This window comes from Macaca nemestrina, chromosome 5 (assembly GCF_043159975.1).
Source record: "Macaca nemestrina isolate mMacNem1 chromosome 5, mMacNem.hap1, whole genome shotgun sequence".
Lineage (NCBI taxonomy): Eukaryota > Metazoa > Chordata > Mammalia > Primates > Cercopithecidae > Macaca > Macaca nemestrina.
Genome location: NC_092129.1, coordinates 148,105,946 through 148,128,957, shown reverse-complemented (window position 1 = coordinate 148,128,957; position 23,012 = coordinate 148,105,946). Strand labels below are relative to the sequence as shown.

The following is a 23,012-nucleotide window of genomic DNA, read 5'->3' as shown; positions in this document are numbered from 1 at the left end:
AAATAAAGAGTTAAACCTTTTCAGTTTTAGTCCTGTTGCATTTTGGGTTTCTTGTTCTCCGACAATATCATGTAAATAGTATTGTCAGATGTGCTTACTACTAGTTTACTTCTTAACAAAGCAAAACTAAGTTTTAATAAAATTATACATAATTACTGGATAAGAATTTGTTGCTTAATGAGAAGCGATTTTACTATATTTCAAATGACAAAGTCCACCACTACACTGTTTTTTGTTTTTTTGTTTTTTTTTTTTTTGAGACAGTTTTGCTCTGTCTTCCAGGCTGGAGTGTAGCGGTGCGACCTCAGCTCACCGCAACCTCTGCCTCCCGGGTTCAAGCGATTCTCCTGACTCAGCCTCCTGAGTAGTTGGGATTACAGGTGCACACCACCACGCCCAGCTAATTTTTACATTTTTACTAGAGACGGGGTTTCACCATGTTGGGCAGGCTGGTTTCGAACTCCTGACCTCATGATCCGCCTACCTCGGCCTCCCAAAGTGCTGGGATTACAGGCATGAGCCATCATGCCCAGCCTTGTTTATTTTAAGACAGGGTCTTGCTCTCTCACCCAAGCTGGAGTGCGATGGGGCAATCTCAGCTCACTGCAACCTCCATCCTTTTTTTTTTTTTTTTTTTTTTGAGACGGAGTCTTGCTCTGCCGCCCAGGCTGGAGTGCAGTGGCACAATCTCGGCTCACTGCAAGCTCTGCCTCCCAGGTTCACGCCATTCTTCTGCCTCTGCCTCCCGAGTAGCTGGGACTACAGGTACCCGCCACCACACCCGGCTAATTTTTTTGTATTTTTAGTAGAGACAGGGTTTCACCGTGTTAGCCAGGATGGTCTCGATCTTCTGACCTCGTGATCCACCCGCCTTGGCCTCCCAAAGTGCTGGGATTACAGGCGTGAGCCACTGTGTCCGGCCAACCTCCATCTTCTGAAGTGATCCTCTCATCTCAGCCTCCCGAGTAGCTGGGACTACAAGCTCATGTCACCATGCCTGGCTAATTTCTGTATTTTTTGTAGAGTTGGGGTCTCCCTATGTGGCCCAGGCTAGTCTCAAACTCCTAGACTCATACGATTTGCCTGCCTCGGCCTCCCAAAGTGCTGGGATTACAGACATGAGCCACCACACCCAGAACATTGTTAATTTTTTAAAATATTGATCCTTTTGTAGTTCATAAGCGTGATGATTGGGTGTTCACACTTATGTGAGACATGTGCCTCCCTCAAACCTTGTTATGACATTTGCACATTATCTCTCTGATGTGAAAATAAAATAAAACAAAATAAAAATCCAGTCAGAGCAACATAGGGAGACCCCATCTCTACAAAAAATTTTAAAAATTAGCCAGGCATGCTGGCACACAGCTGTAGTCCCAGCTATTCGGGAGGTTGAGGTGGGAGGATTGCTGGAGCCGGGGAAGTTGAGGCTGCAGTGAGCCATGATCACGTCACTGCACTCCAGCCTGGATGACAGAGCAAGACCCTGTTACCCCAACAAAAAAAAACAAAACCAGGACCTTTCGTATAAAAACCTACCTTTTTGATCCTGTCTCAAAAAAGAATATATATATACATACACACACAAACACACGTGTGTATTTTTACACACGTGTTTGTGTATTTGTATATACGTGTATGTGTATATATATGTATATATGATCAGCCTATCCAAGTACCTTGACAACTAAATTCAGTTCCCACTCAAACAATGGAGGTATAAGGGCCTTGGTATCTACTACTCTGAAGATTAAAGATAATCAACAGCAGTAACTACAGCTGTTTAAAAAGTTTATATATATAATTTTACATACATACACATGCATAGAAAATTTTATGTTTTATATATATACACACATATATATATTGCACAGAATATTCTGTGCAATGGGGCAATCTCAGCTCAGAATATAGTGCACAGAAATTTTCTAAAAGGTCAGAAGAAATAGTTAGCAGTGGCTGTATCTGGAAACAGGAGTGGTTTATGCTTCTCATCTTTAGTACAGGGGTTACAAAGGAGTAGCCCAAGGACTACATTCTGCCTACAGATGTGCTTCATATTTGGTCTTCAGTGTGTTAAAAATACCTGAATATATTGCCAACATTTAAAAATCAGGACATTTCAGCCGGTCACAGTGGCTCATGCCTGTAATCCCAGTACTTTGGGAGGCCGAGGTGGGCAGATCGCTTGAGCTCTGGAGTTTGAGACCAGCTTGGGCAACATGGCAAGACCCCGTCTCTACTAAAAATGCAAAAAGTTAACTGGCCATAGTGGCAGGTGCCTGTGGTCCCAGCTACTTGGGAGGCTGAAGTGGGAGGATCACTTAGAGACCAGGGAGGTGTATGGGGGACTGGAAGTTGCAGTGAGCAGTGATCCTGCCAATGCACTCCAGCCTAGGTGACAGAGCGAGACTTGGCACCCCACCCCCCCCCAAAAAAAAAATAACAGAACCAGGACATTTCCTATAAAAACCTATATTTTTTACTTCTCTTGAAAAAAATAGAAAAATCTAACACTGGGCCCCCATTCTAGCAGGGCAATATTTAAGGCAAGTATCAGACATGCTTTTTACAAAGGCAAGGCTTTCCAGTTCATACACCTTCAGTTGTTACCCATCTGGCACCTAAACATATTTTAGTTTGCAACCCCTGTTTAGACTATTCTAAACTATTTGAACTTATTATGCACTTATATGACTTTTTAAAGCTTCTCCTCAATGGAAACGCAATAGCAATGATCTAAGAGAACTTTAGAGAGCTTACAAAATATTTTTGTCCATTCACATCTAAATTACTGAGTAACATAGGCATAAGAAAAAAATTAAGCCTTTTCTCCCATCTACCCTCACACATTACTTCAACAAATGTTTACTGAGCACCTACTATGTACAAAGCAGTGCATAAAAGGCTTAGGGAGAAACAAAGGCTGTTAGGGGGCGCTGTCCTCTTAAAAGTGTGTTTCTATACACAATAAACACTATAAAAAGGAGAGTGGAGTTCAAATAAGAGTACACTACTAGGAACAGGATCAGTATGTCAATTTCAGAAAAACAATAGGACTTCTTCAGGGAGAAAGGAAAGAATAGCATTCTAAGTAGGAGAAACAAGTTTAAAACTGGGAGAGCAAAAGTTTATGTGGGAATGAGCAACAGCCTAGTTTGAATAAAGCAAAGAAAAGCAGAACATTCATTGCAAAGATATGCCAGGAAAGGCAGAATTAGGTAAACTGGGACCAGTCTTTGCAGAGTCCTGAATGAATGTCAAGCTAAAGCTTGCTATTCTGTATCTGGTAAGCAACAAGGCCCTGCTAGAGGTTTCTAAGAAGGGCCTAGATTGAAGCTGTGATTTAGAAATATTGATCTAGTAGTGGTATGTCCACAAAATAGACTGGAAGGAAGAAAGCCACATGTAGAAAACCGACTTGGACTATGCCTAATGTTACTCTGTTAAACTAGTAACATAATCTGCAAACTAAGGCAGTGGCAGTGGGAATGGAAAAAAAGAGACATTTGGGAAGTACACTACCAAATCCCAGGTGAAAATTAACTGGATTTGGCAAATGAACTGGGGTCTCCAGGAAAGAGAGGACCTTAAAGATAACTCAGTTCAAGTCTAATTTCTGGGAGACCACTGAAGCTACAAACAGAACAAGGAAAAGTTAGAAAGAAAAACTGGCTGGAGTAAGGAAAAGGATAAATTGACCTTTAATGATTTTTATTTTTAAATTTTTTATTTTTTTAAAGACTGGGTCTTGCTATGGAGTGCAGTGGCTATTCACAGACGTAATCCCACTACTGATTAGCACGGGAGTTTTGACCTGCTCCATTTCCAACCTGGGCTGGCCCGCCCCCTCCTTAGGCAACCTGGTGGTCTCCTGCTCCCTCCCAGGAGATCACCATATTGATAACAAACTTAGTACAGACACCCAACCAGCATAGCGCACTACAGCCCAGAACTTCTGGGCTCAAGCAATCCTCCTGCCTCAGCACCCCAAGTAGCTAAGACTACAAGCGTGCACCACTGCACCTGGCAAATTGACCTTTTAAACACAGCCAGTTTTGAATATCAACGGAACATTCATAAGTTTTCTGACCCGACCAGAAAATCCTGCACACTTTTTTTCTGGCCCAACTTTTAGTGATGGCTGAAGAGAGCAAAATATATATTTACTACACTTAAAGGATATATTTAGTACAGAGCTAATGAGAAGCCAGTCCCAGAGCAGAAACATGATCAAAATTAAGCTCCACAGAGTAAAGCTGGTCCCCATCTCATACCATACACAAAAATTAATTATACAAAACTGATATCTATATACAAAATGGACCAACAACCTAAATATAAACAACTAAAACTATAAAACTCTTAGAAGAAAACAAAGCGATAAATCTTCATGACCTTGGATTTGGTAATGAATTTTAAGATACGACATCAAAAACACAGGCGAAGAAAAAAAGAGTTGATATGGACCTCAGCACATTAGAAACATGTGTGCATCAAAGGACATTGTCAACAAAGTGAAAAAACAGCCTACAGAATGGGAGAAAATAGTGCAATGTATATAACCAATAAAGGTTTAATATCCAGAATATATAAAGACTTCTTCTTACAACTGAACAACAAAAAGACAACCCAATTTAAAAATGGGCAAAGCCTTTTTGTGCTGACAGTGCTCCAGCAAACATAATGAACACTCCTAAAAGCCACCAGACTCTCTATAAGAAGTATGGCAAACAACAACCCCACAAAGTAACACAGTATAAGAAAGGCAAGGATTCTCTGTATGCCCAGAGAAAGCAGCATTATGACAGGAAGCAGGGTGGCTATCGTGGGCAGACTAAGCCAATTTTCCAGAAAAAGGTTATAACTATAAAGAAGATTGTGCTCAGGCTAGAGTGCATTGAACCCAACTGCAGATGTAAAAGAATGCTTGCTTTTAAGACATACAAGTATTCTGAACTGGGAGGAGATAAGACGAGAAAAGATCCAGTTCTAAATGTCATCTTTAATTTTATTATGAAGACAATACAATCCTATGGTTAAGTTCACTTCATCTGGTTGCTGTTGGTCTTTTGGGAGGGAATAAACTAGAGCCATCAACAAAATTCCTCTGGAGGTGGGGGAAAGAAATGGGCAAAGGACTTACATGGATATTTCTCCAAAGAAGATATACAAATGGCCAACAAGCACATAAAAATATGTTCATATAATTAGTAATTAGAAAAATAAGAACCAAAATCATAATAAGGTACCAATCCATACCCACTAGGATGGCTATAGTTTTAAAAAGAAAAATGTTGGCTGAGCGTGGTGGCTCACGCCTGTAATCCAAGCACTTTGGGAGGACAAGGCAGACGGGTCACCTGAGGTCAGGAATTTGAGACCAGCCTGGCCAATAAGGTGAAACCCCGTCTCTACTAAAAGTTCAAAAAATATTAGCCGAGCGTGATGGCACACACCTGTAGTCCCAGCTACTTGGGAGGCTGGGGCAGGAGAATTGCTTGAACCCAGGAGGTGGAGGTTGCAGTGAGCCAAGATTGCGCCACTGCACTCCAGTCTGGGCAACAGAGCAAGACTCCATCTCAAAAACTTATATATATGCACACACACATATATACATATATATATTCCATTAAACTGGAAGTTTAAAAGAAGAAAGAAAAATAACAAGTGTTGGCAAGGATGTGGAGAAATTGGGACCAACTCATACATTGCAGCTGGGAATGTAAAATGATTCAGCCACTGTGGAAAACAGTTTGGTGATTCCTCAAAAACAGAATGACCATATGATCCAAAAATTCCATTCCTAGACACATACTTAAAGGAACTAAAAAAAGGTACTCAAACAAATACAGGTACACACATATATTCAAAACTTTACTACTCAGAACAGTCAAAAGACAGAATGTCTAACAAATGTCTACCAATGAATGAACAGGTAAAACAAGTTGTGATATGTATATACAATGGAATACTATTCAGCCATAAAAAAGAGTGATGCCAGGGGTGGGAGTTGGGGGGTGGCTCATGCCTGTAATCCCAAAACTTTGGGAGGCCAGGGCTGGTGGATCCCTTAAGCCCAGGAATTCTAAACAAGTTTGGGCAACATGGCAAAATCTTGTCTGTACAAAAAATACAAAAATTGGCTGGGCATGGTGGCACATGCCTATATCCCAGCTACTTGGAAGACTGAGGTGGGAGGATGGATTGAGACCAGGAATCGAAGCTGCACTTAGCCATGATAGCACCAGTGCGTTCCAGCCTGGGCAACAGAATGAGACTCTGTCTCAAAAAAAAATAAAAAATAAAAAAAAATGAAGTACTGATACATACTACAACATGGATGAACCCTGAAAACATTACGCTAAATGAAAGATGCCATGGCAAGAAACATAGGCTTCATTAAAAGAAACCAAAAAAAAAAAAAGAAAAGCCTGGGCACAGTGGCTCATGTCTGTAATCCCAGCACTTTTGGAGGCCAAGGCAGATGGATCACTTGAGGTCAGAAGTTCAAGACTAGCCTGGCCAACATGGTGAAACCCCATCTCTACAAAAAATATAAAAATTAGCCAGGCGTGATCTTGCATGCCTGTAATCCCAGTTACTTGGGAGGCTAAGGCAAGAGAATCGCTTGAACCTGGGAGGCAGAGGTTGTAGTGAGCTGAGATCACGCCACTGTACTCCAGCCTGGGGTGGCAACAACAACAAAAAGACACAGACACAAAAGGACAAATACTGTACAATCCTATTTACATGAAATATCCACAGGAGGCTGAGGCAGGAGAATCACTTGAACCTGGGAGGCGGAGGTTGCAGTGAGCCGAAATCATGTCATTTCACTCTAGACTGGGCAACAAGAGTGAAACTCCATTCCAAAAAAAAAAAAAAAAGAAAAGAAAAGAAAATATCCAGAATAGGTACATACATAGAGACAGAACTCAGACTGCTCATTGCCAATGGCTGAGGAGAGAATAGTCTTTTACACAGGCTTAATGGGTGTAAAGTTTCATTTTGGGGTTATGAAAAAGTCTGGAAACAAGAGAGAGGTGGTGGCTGCACAACACTGTGAATGCACTAACCACCACTGAATTGTTCATTTTAAAACAGTTAATTTTGCCAGGCACAGTACTGCACACATGTAGTCGCAACTACTCAGGTAGCTGAGGTGGGAGGATCACTTGAGCCTTGGAGTTCAAGGCTGTAATGTGCTACATGCTCATGCCTGTAAACAGCCACTGCACTCCAGCCTGGGCAACACAGTGAGATCTCGTCTCTAAAAAAATTAAAATTAAATAAATAAAAATAAAATAGCTAATTTTACATGGTATCAATTTCACAATCTTATTTTAAAAATCAGCAACATTCCAAATCAAAAATAAAAGTAAGCTCTGCATCTTGTCATGCCTTTATTTCATTAACCACATTCTAGACAAGCCAATCTTCTATATGGCTCCTGCTCCACCTGCTCTTCCTTTATTTCACCTAGAAAATATCTTCTGACTATAATATGCTGCTTTTCCATCAATTCTAATCCCCCAACCATTTCAAAACTTACTTCTTTTTTTTTTTGAAACAGGGTCTTGCTCTGTTGCCCAAGCTGGAGTGCAGTGGTGCGATCTCAGCTCACTACAACGTCCGTCCCCTGGGTTCAAGCGATTCTCCTGCCTTGGCCTCCCAAGCAGCTGGAATTACAGGTGCACACCACCATGCCTGGCTAATTTTTTGTATTTTTTTTTTAGTAGAGCTAGGGTTTCACCATGTTGGCCAGGCTGGTCTCAAACTCCTGGTCTCAAGAGATCTGCCTACTTTGGCCTCCCAAAATGCTAGGATGACAGAAAACTTAACTTATAAGCAACTTGCGCATAGCTGGCACTCAATCCTTGTGAATTGCTGGTTCTATTCAATTCAGTCCACTCCTATCTGTTCTGAAAGTTTACTGTCAATACAGAATTAAGATATGAATGTTTCTTCTTATTATCCTATAACTTTTCTCTGATAGTCTCAGGTATGTGAGTTTCCCATTAGAAAGAAAATTATGATATGGGCTGTCCTCTGCTTTTGCATTACACCATCTGCTAGGGATCTAACCAAAATACATTTGTTTAATATTGCCTGGTTGATAGTTTTTGCTATTACGTGACAGATACATTTAATGGGAAATGGGAGGTGGTAAAGAAACCACCTTTGCCCACTCTGGCTATAATGGTGATTAGCTCTGACATGATGTATGCTCAGAAATGCAAGTCCTACAGTAACAGCACAGCAAAAAGAAGACTTTCTGCAGGATAGCAACGTACTTTTTACTGTGTTCCTTTAAAAATAAAGTGAACCTGGCTGCTCTATTTGTAAACTATTCTACATTATACCAAGAGTCCCAATGTGCATGTGCCAAAAAAAAAGACCAAAAAAACTGGAAAATAATCCCCACACTTTGGGATGTTGAGGCAGGAGGGCTGCTTAAGGCCAGGAGTTCAAGACCAGCCTGGAAAACATGAGACCCATCTCTTTACAAAACAAAATAAATTAGCCAGGTGTGGGTGGCGCAGACCTGTAGTCCCAGGTATTCCGAAGCTGAGGTGGGAGGATCACTTGACACCAGGAGTTTGAGGTTACAATGAACTAACATCACCACTGCACTCTAGCTTGGGCCACAGGGCAAGACCTAGTCTCTTTTTAAAAAAAAAAAAAAAAAAAGGCTAGGCACGGTGGCTCACACCTGTTATCCCAGCACTTTGGGAAGCCAAGGTGGGAGAATTACTTGAGCCCAGGAGTTCAAGACCAGCCTGGCCAGAATAGTGAGACCTCGTCTCTTTAAAAAACAAACAAACAAAAAGTGCAGCCTGGGCACCATAGGGAGGTCCAGTCTCCACAAAAATTTAAAAAAAGGAAAATTAGCCGGGCATGATGGTGCATGCCTGTGGTCCCAGCTACTTGGGAGGCTGGGGTGGGAGGATCATTTTTGCCCCAGAAGTCCAGGCTGCAGTGAGCTATGAATGAACCATTGTGCTGCTCCAGTGTGGGTGACAGAGTGATACCCTGTTTCAAAAAAAATAAATAGGCCAGGCGTGGTGGCTCACACCTGTAATCCCAGCACTTTGGGAGGCCGAGGTGGGCAGATCACCTGAGGTCAGAAGTTCGAGACCAGTTTGGCCAATACGGTTAGACCCATCACTATAAAAAATACTAAAATTAGCCGGGTGTGATGGTGCACTCCTGTAATCCCAGCTGCTCGGGAGGCTGAGACAGAAGAATTGCTTGAACCCAGGAGGCGGAGGTTACAGTGAGCCGAGATCCTGCTACTGCACTCCAGCCTGGGCAACAGAGAGAGACTCCCTCTCAATCAATCAATCAATCAATCAATCGATAGAATGTCCAAAGAACTCTCAACCTTTTAAAAAAATGCAATAGAGTACAAAATATTCTATGGCGGTTATGTAGCCCTTCCTTGCCCTCTTCCTATAACTACTGTTTGACACACATTTATTTAAGGAAACCAATATTAATAGCAAGTATTATCTCTATCATAAAGGAACGTTTTCCTAGATTTACACATATAAACCACGGCGTAGATGAGAAACTCATTTAGCATGGGTGACTAAGAAACGGATTAACAGGCAGAGAAGGCACTGTGCGATAAGAGGTACAACTGATTTTCACATCTAGATTCTAATTTCATTTCATTGATTTGTGGTTATATCTTTATCTAGTAGGGTGTTTCTGACAATGTTGAGAAAGTTAATAGGACATTATATTTTATGGAAATATTTCTCCTAAGTTACTTTTCTTTTTTCTTTTTTTTTTTTTTTTTGAGACAGAGTCTCACTCTGTCACCCAGGCTGGAGTGCAATGGCCGGATCTCAGCTCACTGCAAGCTCCGCCTCTCGGGTTCACGCCATTCTCCTGCCTCAGCCTCCCAAGCAGCTGGGACTACAGGCGCCCGCCACCTCGCCTGGCTAATTTTTTGTATTTTTTAGTAGAGACGGGGTTTCACCGTGTTAGCCAAGATGGTCTCGATCTCCTGACCTCGTGATTCGCCCGTCTCGGCCTCCCAAAGTGCTAGGATTACAGGCTTGAGCCACCACGTCCGGCCCTAAGTTACTTTTCTAGAAAACATCTATTCCATCCATAGAGGACGCAAGTAGAATTCCAAAACATACACACTGCTCCCTGAAGATACCTGCAGGCAACCTAGGATGTTGCAATACCACAACTGCACAGCACTAGCCTAATTAGGAGGTAGAGAAACATTGTCTATATGCTATTAAAAGATATTTTATCTACTGCTATACTGAGAAATAAGGCCAGTACTAACTCCTAAGTTAATGTCGTATAAAAATCTAGAAGAGTTATTTGACTCTTGTCACTAATGCTAAACAACTCATAATGAACACCTAATGTAACATTGAACTGTACACCTTAAACTGATTTAAATGTGGGCGTGGTGGCTCACGCCTGTAATCCCAGCACTTTGGCAGGCTGAGGCAGGTGGATCACCCGAGGTCAGGAGTTTGAGACCAGCCTGGCCAACATGGCAAAACCTCATCTCTACTACTAATAAAAAATTAGCCAGAGGTGGTGGCCCATACCTATAATCCCAGCTACTTGGGAGGCTGACGCACAAGAATTGCTTGAACCTGGGAGGTAGAGGTTGCAGTGAGCCAAGAATGCGCCACTGCACTCCAGCCTGGGGGACAGAGTGAAACTGTGTCTCAAAAAAAAAAAAAAAAATTAAAAATAAATAAATAAATAAATTGATTAAAAGGGTAAATTTTGTTACATATATTTTACCACAAATTCTTAAAAAGTGAGGTAAGCTCTCCTCTGAATCTTGTTGGTTTCCCATTTAAAAAAAAAAAAAAAAAAGCCAATTAGACTACATTAAAAAACATGAACCCATTAAATTGAACATGTTTAACTTTTACATAGTTGAAAATTTTTAGTAATTTCAATTAATAGAAGCTTTCTGATGTCTTAACAGAGTGTTTATTAGATATCCTCCCTCCATCTCCAAGGAGGACATACACAAACGAAAAAGGCTTAAATCGTAGCAAGGAAGGTTTAGTTTTAACATAATTCTAACTGGAAAGTAATTAAACATTATAATAAGGTATCATGCAAATCTCTGCATGTAGGGATACAAGAATAGGACAGATGACTATCTTAGAAGGGCTGGACGCAAATCTGCAGGAAAAGTTGGAATAAACTAGAGACCCTCTCTCTTTTTTTGAGATGGAGTCTCGCTCTGTGGCCCAGGCTGGAGTGCAGAGGCACGATCTCAGCTCACTGCAAGCTCCGCCTCCTGGGTTCACGCCATTCTCCTGCCTCAGCCTTCCGAGTAGCTGGGACTATAGGCGCCCACCACCACACCCGGCTAATTTTTTTTAATGTATTTTTAGTAGAGACGGGGTGTCACCGTGCTAGCCACGATGGTCTCAATCTCCTGACCTCATGATCCGCCCGCCTCGGCCTCCCAAAGTGCTGGGATTACAGGCATGAGCCACTGAGCCTGGCCTAAACTAGAGAATCTCTTAAGTCAGTTTCCAGTTTTAGAATTCCAAGTTCTGTATTCACAGCCCAATAGTATCTCTGAAAGACATTCCACCTATAGAACACTGCAGATATTAATCTACAAGTCATTTCAATTTGGTTTAGATATTGGGTTTACTTTCACCATACCATTTATTCACTTTACATACTCACTTAGGAACTGAAAATTGACTACTTTTGTTAACAGGCAATTGCATCAATCTCCAGCAGCATGGCTGCCAGCTCAGGTATAAATGCTACAAACATGCTCAACTGAAAACAATATTTGGTTCTAAATTTAACAAACAGAAGCCAGGTGCAGTGGCCCACGCCTATAATCCCAGCCAAGGTAGGTGGATCATTTGAGGTCAGGAGTTCGAGACCAGCCTGGCCAAACATGGTGAAACCCCATCTCTACTAAAACTACAAAAATTAGCCAGTTGTGGTGGTGGGTGCCCATAGTCCCAGCTACTCAGGAGGCTGAAACAGGAGAATCGGTTGCATTGAGCCAATATGGTGCCACTGCACTCCAGCCTGGGCGACAGAGCAAGACTCCGTCTTGAAAAGAAAAGAAAAGAAAAGAAAAGAAAAGAAAAGAAAAGAGAAAAGAAAAGAAAAGAGAAAAGAAAAGAAATATCTACACAATGTTGTTAACCTAAGACCAAAAAAAAAAAATGTGTTAACAAGGTAGAAGACCTACAAGGCCAAAACATTCCATTTAGTCAGTTTTTCAACAATGACAAAATTCTTACTTTTCATCACAAGAGCATAACCTTTCCAACTCAGGTTTTATTTTTATTTTATTTTTGAGACAGGGTCTCTCTCTGTTACCCGGGCAGGAGTACAGAGGCACAATCACGGCTCACTGCACCCTTCACCTCCCAGGCTCAACTGATCCTCCCACCTCAGCCTCCCACTTGTCTTGGACTACAGGTGAGCGCCACCCTGAGCAGCTAATTTTTTTATTTTTGTAGAGATTGAGGTCTCACTATCTTGCCCATGCTGGTCTCAAACTCCTGGGTTCAAGCAATCCTACTGCCTTGGTCTCCCAAAGTGCTGGGATTATAGGAGTGAGCTACTGCACTCAGGTTTAATTTTAGAAGACCGAGGGTCTTCGCTTTTCAACAATGATTTTTAATTTACCACATTATTTTTTAATAGACATCAGACAACTGAATGGTATTTATTACAACCCAAAGCAGGAACTTATGAAGTCACAGTAAGATTAATCATCTTCAATTCAACAGGTTAATCATGACAGCAAGCTGAGAGATTTTTTGTCAACTTGTATTAGGACTATGTCAACAGTTGCCCAGTTAGAAATTAAATGATGCTTAAAACAACACATGTCTAGACTTTAGATTTCTACTTGAGCAACACATACAAATACTGTGATATATGCATGCATGCACACTATGTGTATATATATTTACCTAGATTTTATTAATTATGATGGATGTTTGAAAAAAAAAATCTTGGCTGGACACAGTGGCTCATGTCTATAATTCCAACACTTTGGGAGACTAAGGCAGGACTGAGCCCAAGAGTTCGAGACTAGGTCTGGCAACACAGTGCAACCCATCTCTAAAAAAATTTTTAAATTGATCCTTTTGCAATTCGTATGTGTGATGATTGGGTGGTTTACATGCATGCGTGACATGTGCCAACCTTGAATCTTGTTACATAACACGCGCACATTACTCATCTGACATGAGAAAAAGGAAAAAAATTAAATTAAATAAAAAGTAAAAAAATAAAAAAATTAGCCAGTCATGGTGGCACGCATCTGTAGTCCCAGCTACTCACGAGGCTGAGGTGGGAGGATTGCTCGAGTCTGGGAGGCTGTAGTGAGCCATGGTTGTGCCACTGCACTTCAGCCTGGGTGACAAAATAAGACCCTGTCTCAAAAAATAAAATACAAAACTGTCAAGATGAATTAGGTAAACACAGGAATCAAAAAATACAGTATTAGACTATGGCGCTATCTTTCATAAGAAAGAAAAAAATGAAAAGCCTTCCTGCTTTTAGTTCACAAGTGATTTTTCATTTTATAATCAAAGAAAATAAAGAACATGCCTTATACAGCCAAAAAATAAGGTAATGTGACTTAAAGTTGAATTATCACTTAACTGCATGGATTTCTAAGAAGCTACTGACTTCCAACTTCTCAATTTCTCTAAAGCCAGAACACTTTTTTTTCTTTCCCCCAGACAGAGTCTTATCCTGCCACCCAGGCTGGAGGGCAGTGGCATGATCACGGTTCACTGCAGCCTCGATCTCCTGGACTCAGGTATCTTCCTACCTCAGGCTCCCAGGTAGCTGGGACTACAGGCATGCACCACGACACCTGGCCCAGAACACATTTTCTTAACAGCTCACTCCTTTGCTTATATATGTAACTTGTTTTTATACAGAAATAACATGTCATCAACATATATGCTACTCCATGGCTTTGAACTTAAGTTTTTCGTGTAAAAACTCAAATACAACTTTTATAGTCCAACTATATATATATATGTATATATATACACTTTTTTTTTTTTTTGAGACAGCATCTCACCACTCTGTCACCCAGTCTAGAGTGCAACGGTGCGATTTCAGCTCACTGCAGCCTCGACTTCCCAGGGTGATCCTCCCACCTCAGCCTCCCAAGTAGCTGGGACTACAGGCGCACACCATTATGTCCGGTTCATTTTGCTGTATTTTTTGTAGAGACAGGATCTCACTATGTCACCCAGGCTAGTCTCGAACTCCTAGACTCAAGTGATCCTCCTGCCTCAGCCAGCCTCCCAAAGTGCTGGGATTATAGGCGTGCAGCCTTTTAAGTTTTTTTTTTCTTATCCACACTGGGCCTCACCTATTCACTTTCCACAACACCTAAGAAAAATCTTAGACGTTAAATACATACCTCAAACATATAAAATTCATTACACTGCTTTTGTAGCCATAATAATTACACTAATAAAGACTGACCCTAAAGAAATTAAAACTTATTAGGGCAGTGTTTAAATAGTCCAATTCACAAGGGGTTGGGAGAAATAATGATCCTCTCCTACCAAACTAGCAGCAACAATATGCCAAGTTTCCTATGCTGAACTAGTGTAAACAAGGAAGAAAAAGAGCCGGAGGTGGGAAGCAGTCAGGCAAGAGAACAACTCTCTTCAAGATATAACTTTACTTCTAAATTTCACCAGAGTAATAGCTCTTCTCAGTGTGTTCAATAACCCATGTCTCTCTGACTAAACACCTCAGGTTAGCTGTCAGAAAACTACAGTAGGCTATATTCCCTGCCTGAGATCATCAGATGTAACAGATACAAATGGAGATTACAAACGATTAATTCTAAAGGCTGTCTCCTGCATCCAGTCAAAGAGTTTTCTAAACATCTAGAAATTTAAACCTGCTCTTGCTGTAATAATCGACCTTAAAGATAAAATAGTAAGACCCATCAAAGATGATACACAGGGAAAAAAAAAAAAAAAAAAATTGGCTCACACATGTTCCCAGCACTTTGGGAGGCAAAGGCAGGTGGGTCACCTGAGGTCAGTTCAAGATCTGCCTGACCAATATGGTGAAACTCCATCTCTACTAAAAATACAAAAAAATTAGTCAGGCGAGGTGGTGTGCGCCTGTAGTCCCAGCTGCTGGGGAGGCTGAGACAGGAGAATTGCTTGAACCTGGGAAGCAGAGGTTGCAGTGAATCGAGGTTGCGTCACTGCACTCCAGCCTGAGCGACAGAGCGAGACTCCGTCTAAAAAAAAAAAAAAAAAAAATTTACACATCACCTTTGGTGCAGCCATGGCTACAAGGCTCCTACTAACAGATGAGCATCATCCAGGGTAGGACTAGGTTAGGAGGGGGACAAAAAGTAGGTTTACAGCCTCTTTTCCATCATTGCTCGAGGCATTCAGAGTACAAGGAATAAAAGAGAGGCTGGTTGTGCAAGTGATGCCAAAAGAAACAAGATTCCACATGTCAGGAGACTGAATGCCCAACAGAGCAAAGGGCACTGAACCTTTTGCCTTTTGCCCAAAGACATATTAGTTGTTTCACCTGAAATCCTTTCAAAGAAAGTCTAATCGTCTCCGCTCCAACTCTGCCTCTGAGTGAATCCAACAACCTCTATTCAGAGTACAAGGGGAAGCCTTGCTTGTCAATAACAGCAAGTGCTACTTCCAAAGCCAAGAAACACTCCTTTACGTCGGATAGTCTTCTGCCCCAATTCAGTCTTCTACAAGGTGAACACAAAAACACTTGGCTCCCAGCCTAAGTTCTCCATTTTCCCAAACATCTGTCAACTTAGTTTTCTTTCAGATAAGCCCCTCTCCATTCCCAGCATTCTGGTGGCCCCAGATGAACCCTCTGCCAGGAGTCCTGTCCCTTCAGAAAGTTCCTTCCCCCAAGATCATCTCATTTCCCCCACTTTTCCTAAGGTGGTTCCCAGGCCCTGTCCCAAGTCTAACACTCCCAGTCCTCCATGTGTCGATTTACTAGTAGATCCTACTCCTCCCTGGCATAACTCTTAAGAAAGTCATCTTCCTCACCATACCCCCTTGTCTTCCCTCATAATATCACCCCCTTTTCCCTATCTATCCTCAACTGGAAAGAGACAGACACACAAATTAATCTGTTCTCAGCTCCTAACTCCCAAGCCTCTCCAGTGCTCAGGTTGCTCCACAGCACCTAATCCTTCCCTATAGTTTCCGCCCAATCCTGGCATCCTCAGCCCCTCACTCCAAACCCCAACCTTTTTCCCCACTCCCCAAATCCAAATCTCCTGTGCTTTTTACTCTTAGCCAATACCATAACCCTTTTCCTCTCAAGTCTACCCACTATGCCTGAATGCCTAAGTCTTTTCCTCACATCTCACGTCCTTTGGCCCTTGGCCCCTAATCCTCGAAAAACCTCAGGAGCTGCCCACATCATCTCCCTTCCGCCCCTTCTGCCTCCGTGGCCCCTAACTCTCCTCTAGCCCTGCTCAGCCCTCAAATTCTTCCTATGCCCCCGGTGCTCCCCCACTTGTCCTACCTGTCCCGGGAAGGGGGTGGCCCTCAGTACCCGCCTGGCTCGCCCTGCCGCCGAGCTCGAGAGTCCCTTCCCTTCCCCTAGGGGCCCCGAGGCCGCTGCCAGCGCTGGCACGGCGGGGCCGGCTCACCAGTTGGTCATGTCCAGGAAGAAGGCGCAACCGGCAGGATTGAGCTGGAAGCCGAGCAGCCTCTGGAACTCGGAGATGAGCACGTCCTTGTCGGTGGTGCCCAGGCAGCTGAACTTCTGCATCAGCTCCGGGTCCAGGTCCACGTCCATGCCCTCCATGGCGGGGCCCGGACACCCGCTTCCCCGCCTCCTCACAACCGAGCCGCCGCCGCGCCGCCGGGCCCGGGGACCGGGAGGGGGCCCGCTGCTAGCTAGCGTCGTGACCCCGCTCCTTTGAGGTAGGCCCCGGGCCTCTCACAGTCTCATAGGGGTAAACTCACTCTGCCACTCACTCACTCTCCCCCCCCTCCCACCCCCCCCAGCTCCGCCGCCTCCGCCGCCTCTCGCCTCTCGCCACTCCGCCGCCTCCGCCTCCTCCCGCGCCGCGCCCACTGCGCAAGCGTCGCCAGCCTAGGCCCCGCCCCTTCCTCTCCCGGAGGCCCGTCCCTTAGTGTCGTCACAAACTCGTGACGTCCCCGCGTGACCTCACCGGGGCGGGGCGAGGGGGCGAAAAGTAGGAAGGAGGAAAGAGATGGTCCAGCCGTGTGCGGGAGTTTCTGTCCAGACCATTACTCCGCCCCGTCCCCACCTTCAAGGAGAGCTGTTAAAGCCTGGGGCTGCGGGAGAAGTTCAGGGATTTTCGTTTATGACAACTCTACCATTTTGCAGGTGAGAAAACTGAAGTCACGGGAGAGGGAGACAGTGGCAAGGTCAAGTAGCAAAGTGCACTCACGACTCAGCCCTCCCAGCCAGGAGTCTGCCACTCACGCTTGAAGGACGGGTTTGAAGAGCCGCTTTCCCAGAGGGATGCTGCCTTAAAGCCTTGGTTCCCGGGCACTCTTTGCTATTACTACCGTTTATCGGTTCTGTTTGTGTTATGCAACGGTAGCATCGTGTCTCCGGAAAATAAAAAAGGTCTCGATACAAACATCCATCACAGGTCTAAAAGAACACCACACATAACCTTCCTCCCACTCTGTCAGGAACAACCCTATCAAAATAAAGTCATGAGAATTTAGCATGCCTTGTTCTATATTTAAAATAGAAGACAAAGTATTTCTGTATATACTGTACACCTTCCCGGTCAAGGTCTGTCAAAGAATGAGAAAGGAAGTAAAGAGACTGTCTTGTCTGCCCTCTTCTGTTAGGAAATGTTTTTGAAACACTGCGAATTGCCCAGCACTGCTAGATCCAAGGCGGGGAGGGGTGGGGGGGATGAGTGAGAAATGGTCTTCTGCAGGGAAGTAAGCTTACGTGCGTTGTCCAGAAATACAGAGCAGCAAAACTAGAACCCAGATTTCTAGTTCCTTATGAAGTGTGTTTTCCACAATTTCAAAAACAGCTGGAAAAAGTAGTAATGTGTCGGGGGCCAGGATGTTTTGGAAAGGGAACCCATTCCTCTGTCCCACTACCAAAAGAGAGTAAACTACAGTGACTTTTTAAGGTTCTGGAGCCATGCATATTTGGGACTCAGAGATGAACATGTTTTGTCCTAATCTTTTGGATGGTGCAATAGAGACAGAACGATTATAAAAATCTCAATAACTAAAAGGAACTGACACTGTCGAGTCCAACCTCCCCATTCTACAGATGAAGACATTGAAATGGATAGAGAGGAAATGATTCACCCAAGATTACACAGGTGGAAAGGGGGTTCCAAACGCCCAGTTTAGCACTCCATTCACTATACCCTGCTACATTCCCTTTCTACATTAAGTTCAATTGGGACCTTACACAAAAATTAAAAAGTTGACCCAAGAACTAATTTGATGTTAGCACCATAGACTTCTAGAAAGTGTTTTAACTTGCAGTATCCATGGATGAAAATTGTGTTGACCAAGGATCCAAAAGACGATATTATTGGAAACTGGTGACTCCATTAGAATGCTGATTTAGGGAAAAATTCAAAACTCTCGGTCAGTCGCATACAGTACTAAGGTCTTAACCCACACCTAAACGCTCTACATAATTCAATTTTTTCTTTTTTTTTTTTCAGACAAGATCTTGTTCTGTTGCCCAGGCTGGAGTGCAGTGGCAGGATCATGGCTCACTGCAGCCTTGAACTCCTGGGATCAAGTAATCCTCCCACCTCAGCTCCCCCAGGAAATTGGAACTGCAAGTGGGCGCCACTATGACCGGCTAATGTTGTTTTTTCAACCTTCTGTAGAGACAGGGTCTCACTGTGTTGCCCTGGCTGATCTCAAACTTCTGGGCTTGAGGGATCCTCCTCCCTTGGCCTCCCTAAGTGTTGGGATTGCAGGCGTGAGCCACTGTGCCCTAATATTTTTATGTAATAAATAAAAAGCTATTAAGATCAATGAGGAGGTGGGAGGATAGCTTATGTCCAGGAATTCGAGACCAGCCTGAGCAACATGGTGAGACCACCACACCACAAAAAATTTAAAAATTAATCCTGCGTGGTAGTGCTCACCCATGGTCCCAGCTACATGGGAGACTGAGGAGGGAGGATCATTTGAGCCCAAGAAGTTGAGGCTGCAGTGAGCCATGTTCCTGCCACTGCACTCCAGCCTGGGTGACAGGAGATGCTGTCTCAAAAAAATTTTTTAAGTTACATATAAAAATAAAAAGATCAATAAGGAGTCCAAGGTGGGAGGAGCACTTGAGGCCAAGAGTTTGAGACCAGCCTGGGCAGGCAGTGTAGCAAGACCCCATCTCTACCAAAACTTTTTAAAAATAGCTGGGTTAACTGGTACGCACCTGTAGTCCCACCTGCTCCAGGTAGTTGAGGCAGGAAGATAGCCTGCGCCTAGGAGTTTGAGGCTGCAGTGAGCTGTGATTGTGCCACTGCACTGGAGCCTAGGCACCTGAGCAAGACTCAGTCTCCTTTTTTTTTTTTTTTTTTTTGAGGCGGAGTCTTGCTCTGTTGCCCAGGGTGGAATGCAGTGGTGAGATCTCGGCTTGTTGCAACCTCTGCCTCCCAGGTTCAAGCAATTCTCCTGCCTCAGCCTCGCGAGTAGCAGAGACCACAGGTGTGCACCACCATGCCCGGCTAAATTTTGTGTTTTTTGGTAGTGACGGATTTTCACCGATGTTGGCCAGGCTGGTCTGAAACTCCTGACTTCAGGTGATCTGCCGTCGGCCTCCCAAAGTGCTGGGATTACAGGCATGAGTCACCCTGCCTGGCCAAGACTGTCTCTTAAAAATATATAAAAGGCTGGAAAATGAATGAAAATATTTTAAACTCCATGAATAAGAAATGCAAATTAAAACAAAGATACAATATCATTCTTACATATTTTTACATTTTTACATAAACAAGGTTTTTTAGTATAAATATATCCTATACATTAACTTGTGTCCTCTATTTTTATTTGCTAATTCTTGCAACCCAAACTTTGGGGAATGTTTACTTTTATGTTAAGTTTCTATACTGCTTGAATGTTTACAGTGAGTGTATATTAACTTGGTAGTTATTTTTTATTTTTTAATTTTTATTTTTTGTCCCCATGAAAGCAGACTGTTTTATTTAAAAAAAAGGATAAAATTTTCAATGATTTTCTTTAAATGTTATTGGTGAGGTCAAATTATATCGCTATTGGTCAAGCATGGTGGCTCATGCCTGTAATCCCAGCACTTTGGGAGGTTGAGGTGGATGAATCACATGAGGTCAAGAGTTCAAGACCAGCCTGGCCAACATGGTGAAACCCCATCTCTACTAAAAAATGCAAAAAAAATTGGCCAGGCCTGGTGGCTCACGCCTGTAATTCCAGTACTTTGGGAGACCAAGGCGGGCAGATCACTTGAGGTCAGGAGCTCGAGACCAGCCTGACCAACATGGAGAAACTCCATTTCAACTAAAAATACAAAATTAGCCCGGCATGGTGGTGCATGCCTGTAATCCCAGCTACTCTGGAGGCTGAGGCAGGAGAATCACTTGAACCTGGGAGGCAGAGGTTGCAGTGAGCTGAGATCATGCCATTGCACTCCAGCCTGGGCAACAAGAGCAAAACTTGCTCTCAAAAAAAAAGAAAAAAATTAGTCAGGCGTGGTGGCGGGCGCCTGAAATCCCAGCTACTCAGGAGGCTGAGGCAGGAGAATCATCGCTTGAACCCAAAAGGCAGAGGCCGCAGTGAGCCAAGATCTCGCCATTGCACTCCAGCCTGGGCGACAGAGCAAGAGTGTCTCAAAAAATAATAAGTATTATTATTTTTATTTATTTATTTTGAGACAGTCTCGCTCTGTCGCCCAGGCTGGAGTGCAGTGGCCTGATCTCGGCTCACTGCAACCCCTGCCTCCCAGGTTCAAGCGATTCTCCTGCCTAAGGCTCCCGAGTAGCTGGGACTACAGGCACCTGCTACCACGCCCAGCTAATTTTTTTGTATTTTTGATAGAGACAGAGTTTCACCATCTCTGGTCTCTAACTCCTGACCTCAGGTGATCCACCCGTTTCGTCCTCCCAAAGTGCTAGGATTACAGACATGAGCTACCAGGCCCACCTTTAATTATTATTTACTATTACTTTATTTTTTATTTTTTTCTGAGACAGAGTCTCGTTCTGTTGCCAAGGCTGGAGTGCAGTGTCACAAGATCTGTGCTCACTGCAACTTGCAACCTCTGCCTCCCAGGTTCAAGCAATTCTCCTGCCTCACTCAGTCTCCTGAGTAGCTGGGATTACAGGCATTAGCCACCATGCCTAGCTAATCTTTTTATATTTTTTGTAGAGACGGGTTTCACCATGTTGGCCAGGCTGGTCTCAAATTCCTGATCTCAAGTGATCCGCCCGCCTCGGCCTCCCAAAGTGCTGGGATTACAGGCATGAGCCTCTGTGCCCAGCTTTCCTCCCCTTGCTTGCTTGCTTGCTTGCTTGCTTGCTTGCTTGTTTCCTTCCTTCCTTCCTTCCCTCTCTCCCTGCTTCCTTCCTTCATTCCTTCCTTCCCTCCCTCCCTCCCTCTTTCCTTGCCTCCCTCCCTCCCTCTTTCCCTGCCTCCTTCCTTCCTTCCTTCCCTCTTTCTCTCTTCTCTCTCTCTCTCTTTTTCTCTCTCTCTTTCTTTTTTTTTTTTTTTGAGATGGAGTCTCGCTCTGTTGCCCAGGCTGGAGTGCAGTGGCCGGATCTCAGCTCACTGCAAGCTCCGCCTCCCGGGTTTTACGCCATTCTCCTGCCTCAGCCTCCCGAGTAGCTGGGACTACAGGCGCCCGCCACCACGCCCAGCTAGTTTTTTTGTATTTTTTTTTTTTTTAGTAGAGACGGGGTTTCACCGTGTTAGCCAGGATGGTCTCAATCTCCTGACCTCGTGATCCGCCCGTCTCGGCCTCCCAAAGTGCTGGGATTACAGGCTTGAGCCACCGCGCCTGGCCTCTTTTTTTCTTTCTTTTCTTTCATCTAGCTCTGTTGCCCAGGCTGGAGTGTGCAGTGTGCAACAGTGCAGTCTCGGTTCACTGCATCCTCCACCTCCTGGGCTCAAGCGATCCTACCACCTCAGCCTCCAGAGTAGCTGAGACGACAGGTGCATGCCACCACCCCCAGCTAATTTTTGTATTTTTTGTAGAGACAAGGTTTTGCCATGTTCTCCAGGCTGGTTTCCAACTCCTGGGTTCAGGCTATCCTCCTGCCTCAGCCTCCCAAAGTGCTGGGATTACAGGTGTGAGCTCCTGTACCTGGCCCTGTTTGTTTGTTTTACATTTTCCAAGTTTTGACAATAAGCATGTGTTGAAGAATTTTTATCATACGATTTGCCTATGCTATGTTAAGTGAAGAAAACAGTATGGGCCGGGCGCGGTGGCTCAAGCCTGTAATCCCAGCACTTTGGGAGGCCGAGACGGGCGGATCATGAGGTCAGGAGATCGAGACCATCCTGGCTAACACGGTGAAACCCCGTCTCTACTAAAGATACAAAAAAGTAGCCAGGCAAGGTAGCGGGCACCTGTAGTCCCAGCTACTCGGGAGGCTGAGGCAGGAGAGTGGCGGGAACCCGGGAGGCGGAGCTTGCAGTGAGCTGAGATCCGGCCACAGCACTCCAGCCTGGGCAACAGAGCAAGACTCCGTCTCAAAAAAAAAAAAAAAAACCAGTATGTAATTTAGTACACTATATGAACTTATCCACATAGCAAGAGATTGGAAATATTAATAGAGAATTATTAATAATAATTTTAATTTTCTTTTTTATACTTTCCTGTATTTAAATAAATAAATATGGCCATGTGCAGTGGCTCATGCCTGTAATCCCAGCACTTTGGAAGACCCAGGCAGGCAGATCACCTGAGGTCAGGAGTTTGAGACCAGCCTGGCCAAGATGGTGAAACCTAGTATCTACTAAAAATACAAAAATTAATCA

At 43.8% G+C, this 23,012-nt stretch overlaps 1 protein-coding gene, 1 long non-coding RNA gene and 2 other non-coding genes across 11 annotated transcripts in view; 3 read left to right on the top strand and 1 right to left on the bottom strand.

Moving 5' to 3' along the window:
* The window catches only part of ILRUN (inflammation and lipid regulator with UBA-like and NBR1-like domains), a 116,556-nt gene extending 99,538 nt beyond the window's left edge, over positions 1-17,018 (bottom strand). For all 4 annotated transcript variants that reach the window (XM_011729164.3, XM_011729166.3, XM_071097172.1 and 1 more), the window contains exon 1: positions 16,682-17,018. In XM_011729164.3, coding sequence (XP_011727466.1) covers positions 16,682-16,839 — 158 coding nt within the window. In that variant the 5' untranslated portion in view covers positions 16,840-17,018. The remainder of the gene's footprint in view (positions 1-16,681) is intronic.
* Positions 1,163-1,266, top strand: LOC112425319 (small nucleolar RNA U13). The gene has a single exon (XR_003016383.1). It is a non-coding gene; the product is annotated as a small nucleolar RNA U13 (small nucleolar RNA).
* Positions 13,131-13,237, top strand: LOC112425321 (small nucleolar RNA U13). The gene has a single exon (XR_003016385.1). It is a non-coding gene; the product is annotated as a small nucleolar RNA U13 (small nucleolar RNA).
* Positions 17,019-17,190: 172 nt separating the features above from the next.
* The window catches only part of LOC105474485 (uncharacterized), a 67,983-nt gene continuing 62,161 nt past the window's right edge, over positions 17,191-23,012 (top strand). For 3 of the 5 annotated variants that reach the window (XR_011623797.1, XR_011623799.1, XR_011623798.1), the window contains exon 1: positions 17,193-17,388. This is a non-coding gene — a long non-coding RNA (uncharacterized lncRNA). Of the gene's footprint in view, positions 17,389-23,012 lie in introns of all 5 variants that reach the window. The other 2 variants (XR_011623796.1, XR_011623800.1) reach the window with 2 other exon arrangements.